At 53.6% G+C, this 16,643-nt stretch overlaps 1 protein-coding gene across 1 annotated transcript in view; it reads right to left on the bottom strand.

Moving 5' to 3' along the window:
* Positions 1-16,643, bottom strand: part of LRP1 (LDL receptor related protein 1) — an 86,075-nt gene that overhangs the window by 52,239 nt on the left and 17,193 nt on the right. The window contains exons 7-13 of the mRNA XM_012469702.3: positions 7,793-7,955; positions 7,463-7,685; positions 5,898-6,087; positions 5,270-5,413; positions 3,562-3,798; positions 2,196-2,376; positions 1,080-1,302 (exon numbers count right to left, since the gene is read on the bottom strand). Coding sequence (XP_012325125.2) covers positions 1,080-1,302; positions 2,196-2,376; positions 3,562-3,798; positions 5,270-5,413; positions 5,898-6,087; positions 7,463-7,685; positions 7,793-7,955 — 1,361 coding nt within the window. The remainder of the gene's footprint in view (positions 1-1,079; positions 1,303-2,195; positions 2,377-3,561; positions 3,799-5,269; positions 5,414-5,897; positions 6,088-7,462; positions 7,686-7,792; positions 7,956-16,643) is intronic.

Raw genomic sequence — 16,643 nt, 5'->3', positions numbered from 1 at the left:
AGCCTGGGAGCCCCTGAGGGTGATAACTTTGCACACAGTGGGATGGTAGATCCTGAAGCCAGCAGGTGATCGAGTGATCCAGCAAGGATGCTGATGGAGAGGTTGTCCATATGGCTCTCTCCTGGGCTTATTCATATTCATTCATAGTGCCCCAACACACACACATGCACACACACACACACACGCATATACAGACACTCTCACATGCTCACACACACGCACACTCGCTCACGCACGCACGCGCACACACACAACTGAGCAGATGGTCAGTATTCATCCATTCATCCAACATTTACCAGGATCTATTAGGGGCTGAGCTGTAGTAGGTACTAAGAGGTGAATACAACATGGTCTCTGCCCTTGAGCTACCCACTGTCTCATGCAGGGCACACATGGGTGATCCAGTGTGGAGAGGAATCTGGAGATGACATCCTAGAAGAGGTGGCCCCTGAGAAGTTTGCCAGGGGAAGAGGAGCTGGGGTGAACATTCCATGCAGAATGAACTGCATGAGTAATGGCACAGAGGGCAGATGCTCTGTGACGTGTGCTGGGAGGAACAAGCTGTCTAGTGCTGCTTGTTCAAAGAGTGTTGGGATGCGGGCAGTGGGGAGAAAAAACTAGAGAGGGAGCCGGGCCATATCATGAAGGGCCTTATACACTAGAACACGTACACAACTCATGAAGCACATGACAACCCAAACAACCAAGTGTACAGAAATGCCACCCCTCGGCCCTCACACTTGCAGAGAGTGTAGACACACACCAAGGCATGCTGTGCACCTATGCACACATCAGGAGGTGTACACGATGTGTATTCAGAGACCAGCACATGGGCAGTCAACTTCACAGACTGACACAGATAGACACAAAGAGACACAAATGGAAGCAATCCTCAAACAAATAACACAACATATAAGATACGCAGGCACACAGATGTACACATCTATAGATAAACATACACGAGGCACACAGGCCTGGACACGCACAAATGCCCACATACTCACACAGAACCTCATCCACATGCAAGCGTGGTCTAGCAACACACACGGACGCTCACACACAGGCACATGCCTGCCCACCTTCCGGTCTGTGCCATTGAACAGTATTGTCTCGATGCGGTCATAGAAGGCATCCACCCAGTAGAGGCGTCCAGCTGGGATGTCCAGGCTTAGCCCATTGGGCCAAAGCACTGTCTTGGAGGTGACAAAGATGTCTCGGTGTGAGCCGTCCATCCAGGCCCTCTCTAGCCGCCCTCGCCGACTGTCCTTGGGGTCCTCTTCCCAGTCTGTCCAGTACATCCATCTGTGGGCAGCGACTGGTCAGCACCACGTGGGCCCCCCTTGCCATCAACAGCCTCCCCCGTGATCCCAATCCAAGAGTGCTGTCCCAGAGCTCCTCACAGGAGTCTTCCTGTCCTGCTTATCCCTGGACCACACATTTCATTCATTCACTCCATTCAACAAGCATTTGTTGAGTGCCTGTAAGTTGGGCACAGTTTTGGCATTCAGGAATGCAGTGGAGACCAAGGCAGCCAACTCCTGCTCCCATGGAGCTCCCATCCCACAAGAAACAAGTCAATCAAGGTTACATGAAGAGTGACAAAGGCCAAAAGGGAAATAAAGCAGGGTGATGGGGTGGAGAGTGACCAGGCTGTAGGTGGGGGTGAGTGTCAGGAGAGTGATGGAGAAGGCCACCCTGAGGAGGCGGCATGAGTGAGACTTGATGTAACAAAGGAGCCAGTCCTGCAAATATCTGGGAGTTCCAAGCTAAGGAACTCCAAGAGCAAAAGCCCTGAGACAGGAGGAGCTGGGGTGCTTGCCTGAGGAACAGACAGCAGGCAGTGGGGACAGAACTTCAAGTGTGCGAAGCGAGATGCGGATGAGGTCAGACAAGGGCCAGGCAGACGCTCTGGGGCTGTGCAGGCCTGACAAGGAACGTGGGCCTCATTCTCAGGGTAAGGGGAGCTGGTAGAACGCTCTGAGCTGGGAGTGACAGGATCAGATTTCTTTCTGTGTTTAAGGAATCACTCCCATTTCCTTGAAGACAGGGATGCCTTCTCCCCTTGCAGCCTCCCATTCCTGCTAAAGCGCCCCGCCTTGGCTGCCTTCCCCTGCTTCCCTGTCCATATCATCTTCCAGTTCTCTGAGGCCCACACATTCCTGGCTCCACCCACTCCAAGGCCTGGGAGGACTCACCCATTGAGTGGATCCACCACAATGGCCCTGGGGTGTGTCATTTTGCCCTCGATTAAAGTCTTGCGGGTCTGAGCAGCTTTCTCCAGCCTGGCCACGCTGATTGTCTTCTTGGGCCCATCATCTGTCCAGTACAGATTGTCCCCCATCCAGTCCACGGCCACACCCTCCACATTGTGGATGCCTATAGGGGGAGAGGGGCTGGTGATGAACAGCTTCAAAGGAAGTTCAAAGCTGCCTGCCTCTGGCCTTCTAGGACTCAGGTACCTTTGAGCAGCCTGGGCTACATAGGGAGTGCAGGGACCCTCTGGGGCTCTAGACAGGCAGGTGGGGGCAGGGACAGGAGGCTGGAAGAAGAGTAGGGGAAGGCCCTGTGTGCTGCCATTTGTACTGGGGCCAGCCTCTCAAAACCACACATGGCAGACGGTAAACTACATGGCTGATGTGGGCTCTTGGGTAAGGGCATCTGGCCTGTGCCTGGGTGGAGAGCTGAAGCAACAGACACATGGCTCTGGGTGCAAGTGTGACATCACATTCTAGGCCTAAAAATACTGAACTAACAAAATTAATAAATTAGGAAGTGATCTTTCACTTAGCCAAGCACTTCACTCCAAGTGTCCTTTAAATAGCAGTTTTCTTGGTATAGGGAACCCCAATCTTTTTCTGATGAGTTACGTTTGATTTTCCCAAAATCTTACAATATGATTGCTGACTGCTGATCTCTGAGCTGCAGTGGGGGATGGGGTGCGGGGCAAAGGTTGTAACTGGCACCCGCCAGACTGATAGGGAGGCGGCCTGATCCTGGGGGACAAGTGCAGATTTGGGGTAGAACTCGTACAGCTCAGAATCCTTCACACAGACATTAAAAAGACAATGCACTGTGAGCCTGCCCGAGGAGTTCGGACGGAAGACCTGCATGCAATTCACAAAACAATTTTCTCAGGACACGTTAGCATGTCACTTTTGGTGGCTGTAAGGTCAGCTGCACAGACTCTGTGTGCGCACACACATGTGGGTGTGCCCTGTTTTGATCTGGCAGGCCGTCTCCAATTCACAACCTCAGTTCTCTCCTGGCTGTGTGCTGCGTACAGCTCCAGGGCTCTGAGCCAATGGCAGAGAGACCCTGAGTTTTCCCAAGGGCTGGCAAGGACGGCCCATGCTGCCTAACCCATCCATCCTCCTGCCTCTTTGGCTCAGCCAAGAAGGGGGTCACGCAGGGGTCAATCTGTCTATCCCCTCATCTCCATGCCAACCAGTGCAGCCAGCCGGTCAGCAGGGGACCGTCCATGCTGAGAGGGCACCGAGAAACAGATGCCTGGGCCCCCGCCCGCTTCCAATCCACATGGGCCACGACCCTAGGAGCCCGTACCGTCCTTTAGGATGGTCTCCCGCTCAGTGCCATCGATCTTCTGGCGACCAATCAGGTAGCTGGTGGTGTCAGCAAAGTAGATGAAGCCAGTCTCAGCGTGGAAGTCCAGGGCTCGGGGGTTCATGAGGTTTTCAATGGGGATCATGTGCTCATCCGGGACCTTGGCCCCCATATCCATGCCCCGGATGATGCCTGGCCGGCCCTTGCCATACACGAGGAACAGCTCATGCTCCGGCTCTAGAGCAGGCACAAGCCAGGGTACAGTGAGACACACACACGATCATCATCCCTACCCAGGGGCTGCAGCCAAGGGGCTGCAATGCTCTAGCTGTGATGGGTCAGGAGACAAGAGGGAGGTGAGGCTCTGGGTCGGATGAACTGACCACATACACGCTAACATGTAGGACACTGGGTCCTGGCCACCACACCCCCAGGGTCTGACCTCTGCACTCCAGGGGTAGGAAATGAGAAAAGAATAGCAGGTTTTCAGCTAAGTGCCCACTGATCAGTCATGAAATCAGTGGCATAAAAGGAGTACCTTCAAAATATGTTGGAGTCAGATCACTGCTTACCACTTCCTCTGCTACTATCCTAATGTAAACCACATCACTTCTTGCCCACTACACTGAAACAGTCTCCTGGCTACTTCCCTACTGCCCGTCCCCCACCCAGCAGCAGCGTGACTTTTAGACAAATGTGAATCCAATCAAGTCACTTCCATTCTCAAATGTCACCATGAGCTTCCCATCCCAGTTATAATAAAATCCAACCGCTCCCTCCTTGTCTGCCCTCACACCACTCAGTCTCGCTGGCCTTCGTGCTGTCCAGCCGGCCTGCCACGCTCACGCCGGCCTCGGGGCCTTTGCACTGTTGATTCCCTCTGCCAGACATGCTCCTCCCTAAGGGAGTTACATGGCCTCTTCACTTCACAGAGAGCTTGGCTCAAACGCCACATCCTTAGAGAGGCCCTTGCTGTCCTCATTAACTCTATTCTCTGCCTTATTTATTTATTTTTTATTTTTTGAGTCGAAGTCTCACTCTGTCGCCCAGGCTGGAGTGCAGTGGCGCCATCTCAGCTCACTGCCACCTCTGTCTCCGAGGTTCAAGCGATTCTCCTGCCTCAGCCTCCCGAGTAGCTGGGATTACAGGCACAAACCACCAGGCCCAGATGATTTTTGTATTTTCAGTAGAGACAGGGTTTCACCATGTTGGCCAGGCTGGTCTCGAACTCTTGGCCTCAAGTGATCTGCCCGCCTTGGCCTCCCAAAGTGCTGGGATTACGGGCATGAGCCACCACGCCTGGCTATTCTCTGCTTTATTTTCTTCATAACCACTTATTACCACCTAAAGTTACATTTATTTGTTTCCCCAACTAGATTATAAGCTCCATGAGGCCAGGGAAAACATTTATCTTGTTCACTGCTGAGTCCTGATGGCCAGAACAGTGCCAAACGTGTAGTGAGTGCTCACTACTCACTAAACACTTGCTGAATGAATCAGATTAGTTTTCTGCATATCCAGTGTGGGGGAGTGAGAAAAGTACTTCTTTCGAATGTGGATTCAAGTCCCAACTCTGCCTTCACTAGCAGTTGGGACACTTCCTTCATCTCCCTGCATGTCAGACAGATGCAGCCAGGCTATGGGGGACACCTGAGGAGACCCTCCCGCTGCCTCCCAGTGGGCACGCACCCCCTTCCCTGTCACTCACTCTTGCATGACTTCCCATCACTGCCCAGGCTGAAGCCGGAGCGGCAGCGGCAGGTCCGAGCCTTGTGGCTGTTGGCCAGCAGGCAGATGTCAGAGCAGCCACCCGGCTTCCCATACTGGTCATTTTCACAGGCATGGCTTCTCACTGGGGGCAAGGTGAAGAGCTGTCAGGACCCCTCAGAGCCCCTGTGCCAGGCCTTGAGAAGGCTTCCTGAGTCTGACCATACCCCCTGCTGCTGTGGTCTTTGTGCCTGTTGTCCCATTTTAGGATTTGGAAGCCACAGGGGTGGAAATCCTCTGCCCCCTACAACCCAGGCTTCAGACTCTTGCTGGGGACAGAGGGCTTCAGTACTCAGGGGAGAGAGTCCCAGGGTTGCCTATGGCCAGGTGCTCCTGCTCCAGACTGGCAATGGGACTGGGAGGAACAGAGTGGGATCTGGAGGCCGAGTGGGTGGATGGGGGCTGGCAGGGGAAGCTGGGGGGCCAGGGCAGGTAGCCCGAGTGGATAGTCCTGACATGAAAGAAGCCAGAGTCACCAGAGGAGGGCCCATAGAGGCTCTGTGATCCCAAGGGCCCAGAGCCATCGTGGGGTAAAGCCAGCTTTGGAGGAGCCATGGAGCCCTGCTCACCTCGGGGCTGACGCCGCTGGTGGTAGATGTGGAGAGCACCGCCCTTGTCCACCCGGGTGACAACCTGGTACTCAGTGCTGTTAAAACGGTTCACACGGATCACGCTCGTCTTCTGCTGGGCATTGGCATTGTCCGAGTTGGTGGCATAGAGATAATTCTCAAACACGGTCAGGCCGTACAGGTGCTCGATCTGAGAAGGGTGGGCAAGAATGGACAGCACAAGATGACAGGGGGTCCTCCCTCCGCCCTGGAGATCCCCTCAGCTTCCTCCAAACTCCATGACCTGCATTCCCTAATTCATCCTGTAGTTTTTTATTTTTATTTATTTATTTTGAGACAGGACTTCACTCTGTCACCCAGGCTGGAGTGCAGTGGCATGATCACAGCTCACTGCAGTCTCCACCTCCTGGGCTTAAGTGATCCTCCTGCTTCAGCTTCTTGAATAGTTGGGACTACAGGCGCATGCCACCACACCTGGCTAATTAAAAAAAATTTTTTTTTGTAGAGATGGGGTTTACCTATGTTGCTCAGACTGGTCTCGACCTCCGAGGCTCAAGCAATTCTCCTGCCTCAGCCTCCCAAAGTGCTGGGGTTACAGGTGTGGCTTGCGTGCCCGGCCCCACTATTTTTTAACTCCGTGTTTTACTCCTGTCTCCTCTGGCTGGACTAACCTGTTCTGAAGATGTTTGCTTGCCAAGATCCCACTCACCCTTTACAGAACATGTCTTTGAAGAATTTCTGGAATCTTCTAACCAGAGATGTTTTCTTCTACATGTTCTCTGTGACACTGCTGTCCTGTGTCTGGCATGGTTATTTGTGGACTTACCTCACCCACTCTACTCAGACCCCTTGAGGGCAGGAACCCTGCCCTTCACATAGTTAGGTACATGGTAGATGCTTTAATGATTTTAGACTGAATTAGAGTCGGGCTCTAAACTCTGTCCACAGAGGACATTCTTAGCCTATTATGACAGCTAAGAGGACACACTTGTCCCAAGCAAGCCGTGTAGCAGCCCTGACTACCCACATAGCTTATCTGCGGTGGCCAACTGTCCTAGTTTGCCTAAGACAAAGGTAAGGGTTTGCTGGCTTACCAGACTTTCAGGGCTAAAACTGGGACAGTCCTAGGCAAACTGGGCTGGTTGGTCACCCTAATTATTCCAGAATGGAGGTAGCATCTCCAAGCCAGCAAGCCTTCAAGACCAGGTTCCAGTGCTATCACTCGGCTTTGCAACCACAGGCAAATCACCTAAGCTCTTTGATCGTGCTTTTTTCATCTGCTGAAAGGGAACTGAACCACCTCCCTGTTCGTCAGCTAGGGGTTATCATAAGGGTCACATGAGAAAAAAGAAGTAAACAGAAGTGGTGTCTAAATGTTCCCATCATAGTGAAAGCCATGTCTTGACCTTTCTCTGAGGTATTCATGCCCACCCCACTAGAGGGCTGGGGCATCATGCCCTTTACCAGGAGACTCGGAGAACAGTTTCCCTGCAGAGGCTCCCCCCTCATCAGAAGGCTCCGGATCACGGTTCCCCCACAAAAACCTCAGACAGTAGCTCCCTCACCAGGATGCCCTGGATGATGGTCTGACGGCCCTTGCCCTCGTAGTCCACCACCTCGATGTAGTCCAGGTAGGCATCTGCCCAGTAGACGAGGCGGCTGACCAGGTCCAGCGTGATGCCGTGAGGAAACACTATCTTGCTGTCGACGAGCTTGGTGCGGTTCTGCCCATCCATGTCACAGCGTTCCACCTTCGGGATCTGCCCATAGTCAGTGAAAAACACCTTCCTGTGGGAAGATGCCTGTTAAATGGAGTCTGGATATTGGGCACCTCCTTCCCACTACAGCCTCAGCCTCCCGCCTTCCAGGGCCAGAACCCCGCCTGCCACTCTCACCCCATGGCAGGGTCCAGGGCAATGCCCTTGGGGTTGTAGAGTTCCAGGTCTAGCAATGTGACACATGTGTCCCCGTTTCTGTTGCAGACAAAGATCCTATCATCGATGTCATCCACAAAGTAGAAGTTGCCTGTCAGCCAGTCGATGGCCATCTGTTCCACGTCTGGAGAGTATGAATGAAAGAGCCGTGGGGTGGGGTAGGCCCTCTTACAGAGATGCCCACCCTTCGCTAGTGAGAACCCACACCTGGAAGCCCACCTTCTCTGGATGCCCTCTCTCGAAACACCCCCATGCTGAGCTCACGGTAGATATGAAGGAGGCCTTGTGTAAATGCTGGCTGGCTGGTTGATTGAAAGGCTTCCCAATTCTAGTCCATCCTTTAACAGGGACCATCTTCTTGGGGCACCAAAAGGTAGAGAGCACAGGTCCACTAGCTCAGTCCAATATATATAGAGATACATATTTTTCTTTTACTTTGCTTTTACTTGAGATAAGATCACTCAAGCTACCAAAACATTACACATGTTTGCTTTTTGCTGGACTTTTTTCTACTTTCTATGGTAAATCTAGTTATCTCATGCTAACCTGGAAGTGACTGGAAGCTGTAAATATGGCACATATTTTTAAAATGGAAAAGCAGGGTACACACTAATAAACCCAGTTTGAGAGGAAAGTATTTCAAAATATGAGCTCTACAGAGATGCAAAAGGGAAGGTCCATGGGAACAAAAGGTTAGGCACCAGTGACATGGGCCAAACTTCCTCTTCTCAGCCCCAGTCCCCTGTTCCTGCAATGTCCTTATTGCTCAATGTCCTCACGTCCTGGGGAGGGTCAGAAGAGGTGGGGATTAAGTCATAGGGTTGGAGGAGAGACAGTCTAGGAGGAGGGCCATCCAAGGACCCTGAGGGTAAACTGAGGCATGGCTCAGAAAGAGGTGGGGCTTAAGGAGGATGGGAGTCAGGGAAGAAGATGGAGCCCAGGTGCCTAGACTCAGTTTCAGGCACAGTTCTGGAGGAGATGGAAGAGGCTTAAGAAGGGCCAAAGGAAAGAGAGGCAGGGCAAGGGTGGCCGGAAGTCAAGGAGGCAGGAAGGTTGGGGACAGGGATCCCCGCTGGCCTCCTCTGGGTGCCTCCTTTCCAGGACCACTGGCTTCCATCTACTCACTGCCCCCTTCAACCACCACCATCAGAGGTGGTGCCTCTTGCAAAGTGAGAAACTCCTAAGGCAGTGACTTTCCAGGACCCCTGCCTGGAGCTCCACCTTCACCAGTTTCCCCAACAGGTAAAAAAATCTTTGGGTTACCTGCTTTGGGCTTCATCCTCCATTACCCATACTCAACCCAGGAGGGATTACTCTGCCCCCACACAGCTACAGGTGTGAGACTTGCTGCTCTGCTCGACCCCTCCCTGATTCCCCCTCCTCCCCACAGGGATTCAGGGGCTGCTCCCTAACAGTGGAGTGGGGGGGTTGGGTGGGGGCAAGGACAACAGGAACACAGCCCTCAAGGAACTTGGCTGGGCCCTGACACTGACTCAGAGTCACAGGACAGGAAGGGAAGGAGCCAACTGAGGGCTCCATCAAACTAGTTTCTTCTTCAGGTCCTCTCTGCTAAACCCCATCCTGATGCCTGGAGAACGAGGCCACAGGGATGAGGTATTGACCCTGTAAGTATTCATGCATCCCCAATCCCAGCCACTCTTTCCTCTGGGCCCCCAGTACTGTCCCGTCTTCACAAGATTGGAGAGAGGGGGAAGAGTAGCGTGGGGAGGCCCAGGCCCTGTAGGAAGAGGGCCCAGTGCAGGGGTAAGGCAACCAAATTCTTTGCCCCACACGCTGTAACCACAGAGAAAACAGATTAAAATGAATGCCGCTGGGCTGCCTCCAAAGGAAATCGAAGTCCCAAAGCGGGGGACCTGCCTGCAGCCCCTGGCAGCCAGCAGGGTGGCTGGAAGTCAAACAGGGCTGCATGCCCTTTACTTGGTGGGCACGGCAGGGGTCTGGGGGCTGCTGGCATGTATATGAACTTCATCAGTGAAAGCTGTTTTCCCAGCACCAGCTGGCGCAGCTATGGCCGGCCTTCTCTCTGACTTCCTGAGGCTTCCCTGAGTCACTGCCCAGCCCTAGGGCTGGCAATACCCTGCCCTTGCTCCCCGCATCCACCCTTCTCTTGGCAAGAGGAAGGAGGAAGAAAACCTGCAGAGATCTGATGCCCCCATCCCAGGTGCAGCTCCACAATCGGCCCCCTCAGCCCCAGGATGTGGCCTGGATTCCCTCCCAATTCTGAGAAGGAAGGCAGAGAGATCATCCCTGCTCTCAGATATTTACCCTTGGCCGCTCTCCCTTCCACCTCCCCAAAGGCCAGGCAGGGCCCCACTCAGCAGGCCGGTGAGGAGTTGGCAAGAACTGGAGTCCCCAGCCTGCCTGGCCTCCCTTTTGGTATTTTTGCAGCTGGAGACTATTAGTTGCAAGCAAAAATCCTTTGTTATCCAACCCCCCTCACCACATTATTTTCCTCTCTTCTAAAGTTGAGATTCCTCTGCCTGCCCCGCCACACACACACACACACACACACGCACATGCATACACAATCACACACACATGCACACACGCACATGCACATGCATACACAATCTCTCTCTCACACACACACACACCCGCACATGCATACACAATCACCACACACACATACACATGGCCACCACTCCAAGGCCAGGCTAGAGAGATGGGCTCAAATTGGGAAGAGGAACCTTGCCTCCAGGGCTGCCCTATAGGCAGTATCTGGGCCACCCCTCTCTGTCATATGAATTGGGGTCCAGGCAGAGTCCTAGGTTTCAGCCTAGAGGTCCTGAGCATTCTGGCTCCACCCATCCAGAGGGGAGCTGTCCCTTTGTGGCCCCACCTTCTAAGGGCCAACCCACCTTAGTGGACCTTCTGAAGGGGCTCTGGCCAAAGGCTGCAAATCCTGAGGACAGGAAAATCTCAAATAAACCCAAGGGGAGGGAGGGAGGATGTGTTGTGGGAGGAGTTGGGGGTGGTCTAGGAGCAGAGGGGCGGAGGATTCCAGCATGAAGAGGGAGGCTAGGAAGCAGGGAAGGGTTGTAGGAGTCAGACGAGAGACCACAGCTGCCCATGATGTCACAGAGGACTTTCAGTTCCAGGCCCCAGAATAGACCTGGTGTCCTTGCACCCCATCCCACTGCTCAGCATCTGCATTCACTACAACTCCAGCTTTTCTCAACTTCTCCATCACTCCCATTGTTCAAGAGCCATTTCCACACATAGTGGCTGCTTTCCCAAACACATGGGCCCCACCTCATGCCCAAGAAGACTCTAGCTTCAGGATTCTAGTCACCTGCTCCAAACTAAGGAAATAAGAAGGAAGGAAGAAGGCCTTATGCCCTGAGAAAATGTCACCCAACACATCTACATACCCAAAGAGTGTATATGCACCCAAAGAGGTCCCTGCACCTCTAACACATCCCCATCAAGCACATTAGATACTGGCTCTTGTTCCAGGAGCCTCCCCAGCTCTCCTCCTATCATTCTGCTCGGCCCTGGGCCCAGCTGGGCCCTAGACACTCACAGTCTGAGTTTGAATTCTGGTTCCATCATCTTCTAACTGAGGCTACGGACAAGTTACTTATTTCCTCTGAGTCTCGATTTCCTCCTCTGTAAAACTGGTTGGTGCACTAACAGCACTTTGCACGGGGCCTTCCACATGATAACACTCCCCACGTGGGGGCTGCCATTCACACCATGTCCTCGCCTCTCCAAGCCCATCCTTTCCCACCTTTTCCACCAAGTCACCCTCTGGGCCTCCAACAAGAGCCCTGTGGCCTCCTGACTCTGGGCAGGCCCTCCAGGTGAGCCATTTGAGGCTAACACCTACTGTTTGTCAAGACTTGGCTCAGGCTCCCAGAAGGAAGCTTGCCCTATTAGAAGGAAGTTTTGGCCAGGCGTGGTGGCTCATACCTGTAATCCCAGCACTTTGGGAGGCTGAGGCAGGCAGATCACCTGAGGTCAGGAGTTCGAGACCAGACTAGCCAACATGGTAAAACCCATCTCTACTAAAAAAAGGTACAAAAATTAGCTGGGCATGGTGGCAGGTGCCTGTAATCCCAGCTACTTGGGAGGCTGAGGCAGGAGAATAGCTGGAACCCAGGAGGCAGAGGTTTCAGTGAGCCGAGATGGCACCACTGCACTCCAACCTGGGCAACAAGAGCAAGACTCTGTCAAGGAAAAAAAAAAAAGGAAGTTTTCCTGTTACAGGCTCCATAGGCCTCTCAAGCTTTTTTGATCATGGCCTCTTCACTTGACCACAAATACTGTAAGGGCAGGGCGCTGCCTTTTGTCTCTGTCCCCGGCGCCTGACACACACGTATTGATCTGTTGAACAAATATTTATTGAATACTGAGTCCACATTCTGTTGTTCTAGAGCTGGGACTTCATTTTCCCCCCCTCTTCTACTGCCAGGATCCTCCCTCTCTGGCCTTGGGACACTCAAGGCAGTGGGAGAGGACAGTCTGTCTAGTAATCCCACCCAGGGATCTCCCCCGGGGGCTGGGGAGATGGCGGAGAGTCTGAGGACTTCGAAGGTGGGAAGGAGACCTCGTGGTGAGCCTGGCAGAAGCTCTACTAAACGACGTGGCCTCATGCTCCTTGTTTCCTGCTGGGTCCCAACTTCAGCTCTTCCTTCTTCCACCAGCCAGTCTGGAGCTTAGCCGCGCTGTGTCACCTCTTTCCCCTGGGCTCCCTTCCTGCTCCTGCCTGTCATTCCAGCCTGAGGTTACGTCCTGCTACCTTCCCCTGCCTGGCTCAGGTCCCCAAGAGGCATTTCGACCTAGATCCCAGGGATGATGCCTGGATTCTGCTCAGCTCATCTTAGGGTCTTCCCTGTATTGAGAAATCCTTGCCGGGCTCTAAAATACATCTCTTGCTTAAGTTACTTCTTTTGGCTTGAAAACAGCGAGGGGAGTGCTGGGAGCAGGCTGGGTGAAGAGGCAACCTCAAGGAGACAGCGGGGGAGGAGAGGACATGGCTGGATCTGGGCCGGGAGACACAGGACTGGCCCTGGCCAGGAGAGAGGAGGAGCAAGAGTGAGCTGTTAAATGATTAGGAAACTTAGAACAGGAATGGGAAGCAAAAGTGCCAGGATGCAGGGGGCCCAAGGCCAAAAAGGGGTGGCTAGAGCCACCCCCTCCCAAACAGCCTGGCATCCAATGGGTCAGAAAGGCCAAGGAAGGGCATGGTTAGCTTTCACATATGAAGTCTGGAAGTGCTCTGTAGGCGAGAGTGGGAGGCTGAGAGGGCCTGGGGGTGCCCAGCACACTGGGGAGGTAGCACCCCTTCCAGCGGCAGCAGCCAGTTCATCACAGACTCAGAGGGGCTGCTGTCTGCCCTTTCTTTGCCTCCCCTCTAGACAAATCACTACCCCATTTCCTGTTGTGATTTCAAAAACACACACACTAAAAAAATAAATAAAAGAAAGAGAGAGGAAGGAAAAAGTGAAGTTGGCCAGCTGGACCTGGGGACCCATTTCGCAACCTTGCTGCGTGCAGCGTAGGGAGCCTTTGCTGGGCTTCCTGGCCACCTCCTTCTTCCCCATGCAGCGTGGTGCAGGGAGGGAAACCCTGAGACCCCTGAGGGCCCCTCCAGACCATCCTTTCACACACAGTCCAAACTCCTGAGTGACTTCAGCAAACCCGATTTCCTTCAAGGCCTCCATTTACAACCTCAGAACCTTCCCTTACCGCACACACACGTTCCCAGGGCCCCACTCCTGTACTCTGCCTCATTCTCTCTACAGTGGCAGCATCCTCCAAGCTGAAGGGAATACAGACCAGAGGAGCTCAGCTTAGGAAAGGCAGGGCTGGGCTGGGCTGGAGTAGGTAGACTGCACCACCCAGCCATGTCCAGAGACAGCCTGGCGGGAGGCTGGATGTAGCTGGAGGTTCCCTGAGAGATTGGTCAGAGGTGGGGGTGAGAGTGTGCAGGCTGGTTCCTGGCTCAGGGACTGCTGGGCCTGTTGATCCCCCCAGGCCTCAATTTCCAGAACTTTAGTCTTTTGTGTATCACTTCCAAAATGTCTGCCATGCTTATGTACAGCTTGTGCTACTGTTTATTACCAGTTATTTCAATTAACTCACTTTTCTTATTTCACTGCATCCTGAACAATTGATCAAGTAACAGATTTGAAGTGCTAGTTATAGGAGTTTCCTAATGCATATCAAATAAAAACGTAACTATAACAGATAAAAAAAAAAAAAAAGCTTGTCCAGGTATCACCTAGAATCAAATCAATGGATAGCCCTTTGAGAAAGCAGTAGTGAAAACCAGGCTGCTCTTGGTGCTGGCCAAGGGTCTTCCCTTCTCTTCCGGCTATCACCATCAACTTCTCCAGTCTTGGAATTCGAGCCTCATAGACCTCCCCAAAGCACTGGGCCAGTGGCAAAGGGGAGGGTGGGCCCTGGGAGGTCATCTCAGGTGGGAGGAAAAGAGATGACCCACCCCAGTCCAGGGGGATGATACTGGGCCTGGGTCAGGAGGGTCGGCAGCCCTGGCCTCGTTGAGAAGAATGTGCACACACTGTGGGGTCTTGGAGGGGCTCAAGGGCTCTCAGGAGTCCACAGCAGGTCTGACTCACATGGCCCAGGACCCATGTGAACCAGGCTCGCTTCCTGGCCTCCTTCCTTCTTTCTATTCTATTTCTGCTTCCAGAGCTTTCTCTGGGGCAGGCTCCCCCTTCTGCCTGCACCAGCAGGCTGGCCTTGCTGGCTCAAACACCCCTCAATTGTCAGACTCCTCACTCTGTGTGCACCCCTCCTGCATGAGGCTCAGCACCAGGGGTCCAACAGAGGTCACAGTCACAGCACAGAATGGGAGGTTTGCAGGGAGGGCTACCCCAGAGGGCAGAGTGAAAACAGGAGAAAGCTGCAGCCTTTCTTCTTCATCCTCCTTGGGGAGCTAATTACAGGCCAGCAGCCGCTGTGCAGGTGAGTTCCTGGGACCAGCCATCCCACACACCAGGGCTGGCCAGTCAGCGTCTCCTGGGGAGGGGGATGACCAGGGAGTAGGGTGGGGGGAGGGGACCAGGGGAGAGACACCGACATCCTCAGCTTGGGACCCATAATTAGTTTGTGGGAGAGAGCAAAACAACCATCCTCAGGGTGACAGCCAGACATCCAGGCGGCAGGGCTGTGGAGCAGGGCGAGGGCAGGGAGGAAGGGACAGAAGCTGGGACAAGAGAAACCCACTCATTTACCCCACAAGCATTTCCCTTTGGACTCTTCTAGCCTCCTGGACTCTGCCCCTGAGGGGCCCAATGAGTCTCGCAGATTGGGAGGCAAGGCAAATCTGTTTGCCAAGGGAGGGATACCAGCTTCTCTTGGGGAGGAAGTCAGATAAGGAAACCAGCCCAGAGTAGAAATTGAGAAGGTTCCCTCCAGGGCACCCCACAGCCACCTACCCACAGCCCACTGTGTGGCACTGATGCAGGGCCGGGGAGGGAACTGATGGGCTGTCTGCCCAGACAGGCCTGTTGAGTAGGGCAGTGGACAAGGAACAGGGGTAGGGCAGCTGTATAAGGTCTAGTGCCAATCCCACCCTATGGCCCATGGGGTTCTCCGAGCTGCCCACTCATCAAGAGCTCAGTCAACCAGACTTGCCAGCCCCCAGCCCAGCACCCCAAGGAGGACACATGTCTGATCACAGGTGAGCTGTGGACACCAACAGCCCAAGGACACTAGCAGGAAAGCCAGAGGCCGCAATGTGAACCTCACACTGAGGCCACAGAGAGTGAGGCTCCCAGAAGAACCCTTGCTCTCCACCATCCCGGGGATGCCCCTTTCTCTCTCCCGGAATGAATCCCTTGTAACCTCCTGGGATCTTTCTTTTCATCACAAGAGCCAAATAAAGAAACCTGAAGATCTTCCTGAGAGGCCCAAGGCTCACAATCCTCAACTTCAAAGCGTGCTGTTCTTTACCACTGGTTTTCACTCCAGTTAATCTGATCTGGACAGACAAACTCAAACCCATTATGCAGATTAGGAAACCAAGGCAGAGATGGGAATTCTGGTTTACTAAAGGTCACAGATCAAGTTATTCTCTCTCAGGGGTCAGCTCAACCACAGGCCAGATTCTTCTTCTCAGCTCTGTGGTGCATTTTGTTGGAAATGTGATGCTGCCAAATGTTGACTTTACTAAGGCTGCTGGTGTAACAGCATCTGAGATGGGCAGGGCTGTTCCCAGCAGTGGGTCTATACCCAGCTATGCTCACACCCCTTCCTGTGACACCCCTTCTTCCACAACTAGGACAGCAAAGAAGTGTCACCTAGGGAGAGGCCTGAATGGAAGCATCCAGGAAATTCTAAAATGCTCATGTGGCTCAGGCTCCTCTCCCAGTCTCATTCACTACCACAAAGCCACAGAGAAATAACCTCAGGACTGCCCTCCCCGATGGCAGCAGAGAGTCCATTGGCAGTGACACCCAGGGGAAACCATGGCCCATGGAGACAGAGCAGCTGGGCCCCGGCTTCTGTACCCTTAGCCGCAACCTAACAGGGCACCTTAGGCTTCTGCTCCTTCTTTCCCTAGCCTTGGCTCCCACTGCACCGGAAAGTCCCTCTAAGGTCTAGTCCACAACCCCCTCTCAGAGAAGGGACAGTCCCTGGTTTCTGGAGATTGACCAGTCATTGCCCCCTCAGCCCTGGGCCAGAAATGCAGGAGCCATCCAGACTCTTGCTCAGAGAGCGGGGAGGAAGCATGGCAATGGTTCTGTCCCTGCCTCAAACACGCGTCATTGTATCCAGCCTCCTGCTTCTCCTGCCTCGGACAGAAGCCATCCTAACTCCC

This window comes from Aotus nancymaae, unplaced genomic scaffold (assembly GCF_030222135.1).
Source record: "Aotus nancymaae isolate 86718 unplaced genomic scaffold, 86718_ANA_hifiasm-v0.15.2.pri h1tg000016l, whole genome shotgun sequence".
In the NCBI taxonomy this organism is placed as follows: domain Eukaryota; kingdom Metazoa; phylum Chordata; class Mammalia; order Primates; family Aotidae; genus Aotus; species Aotus nancymaae.
Note: the sequence above shows the minus strand (reverse complement) of the source record. Positions and strands in the feature narration are given on the sequence as shown.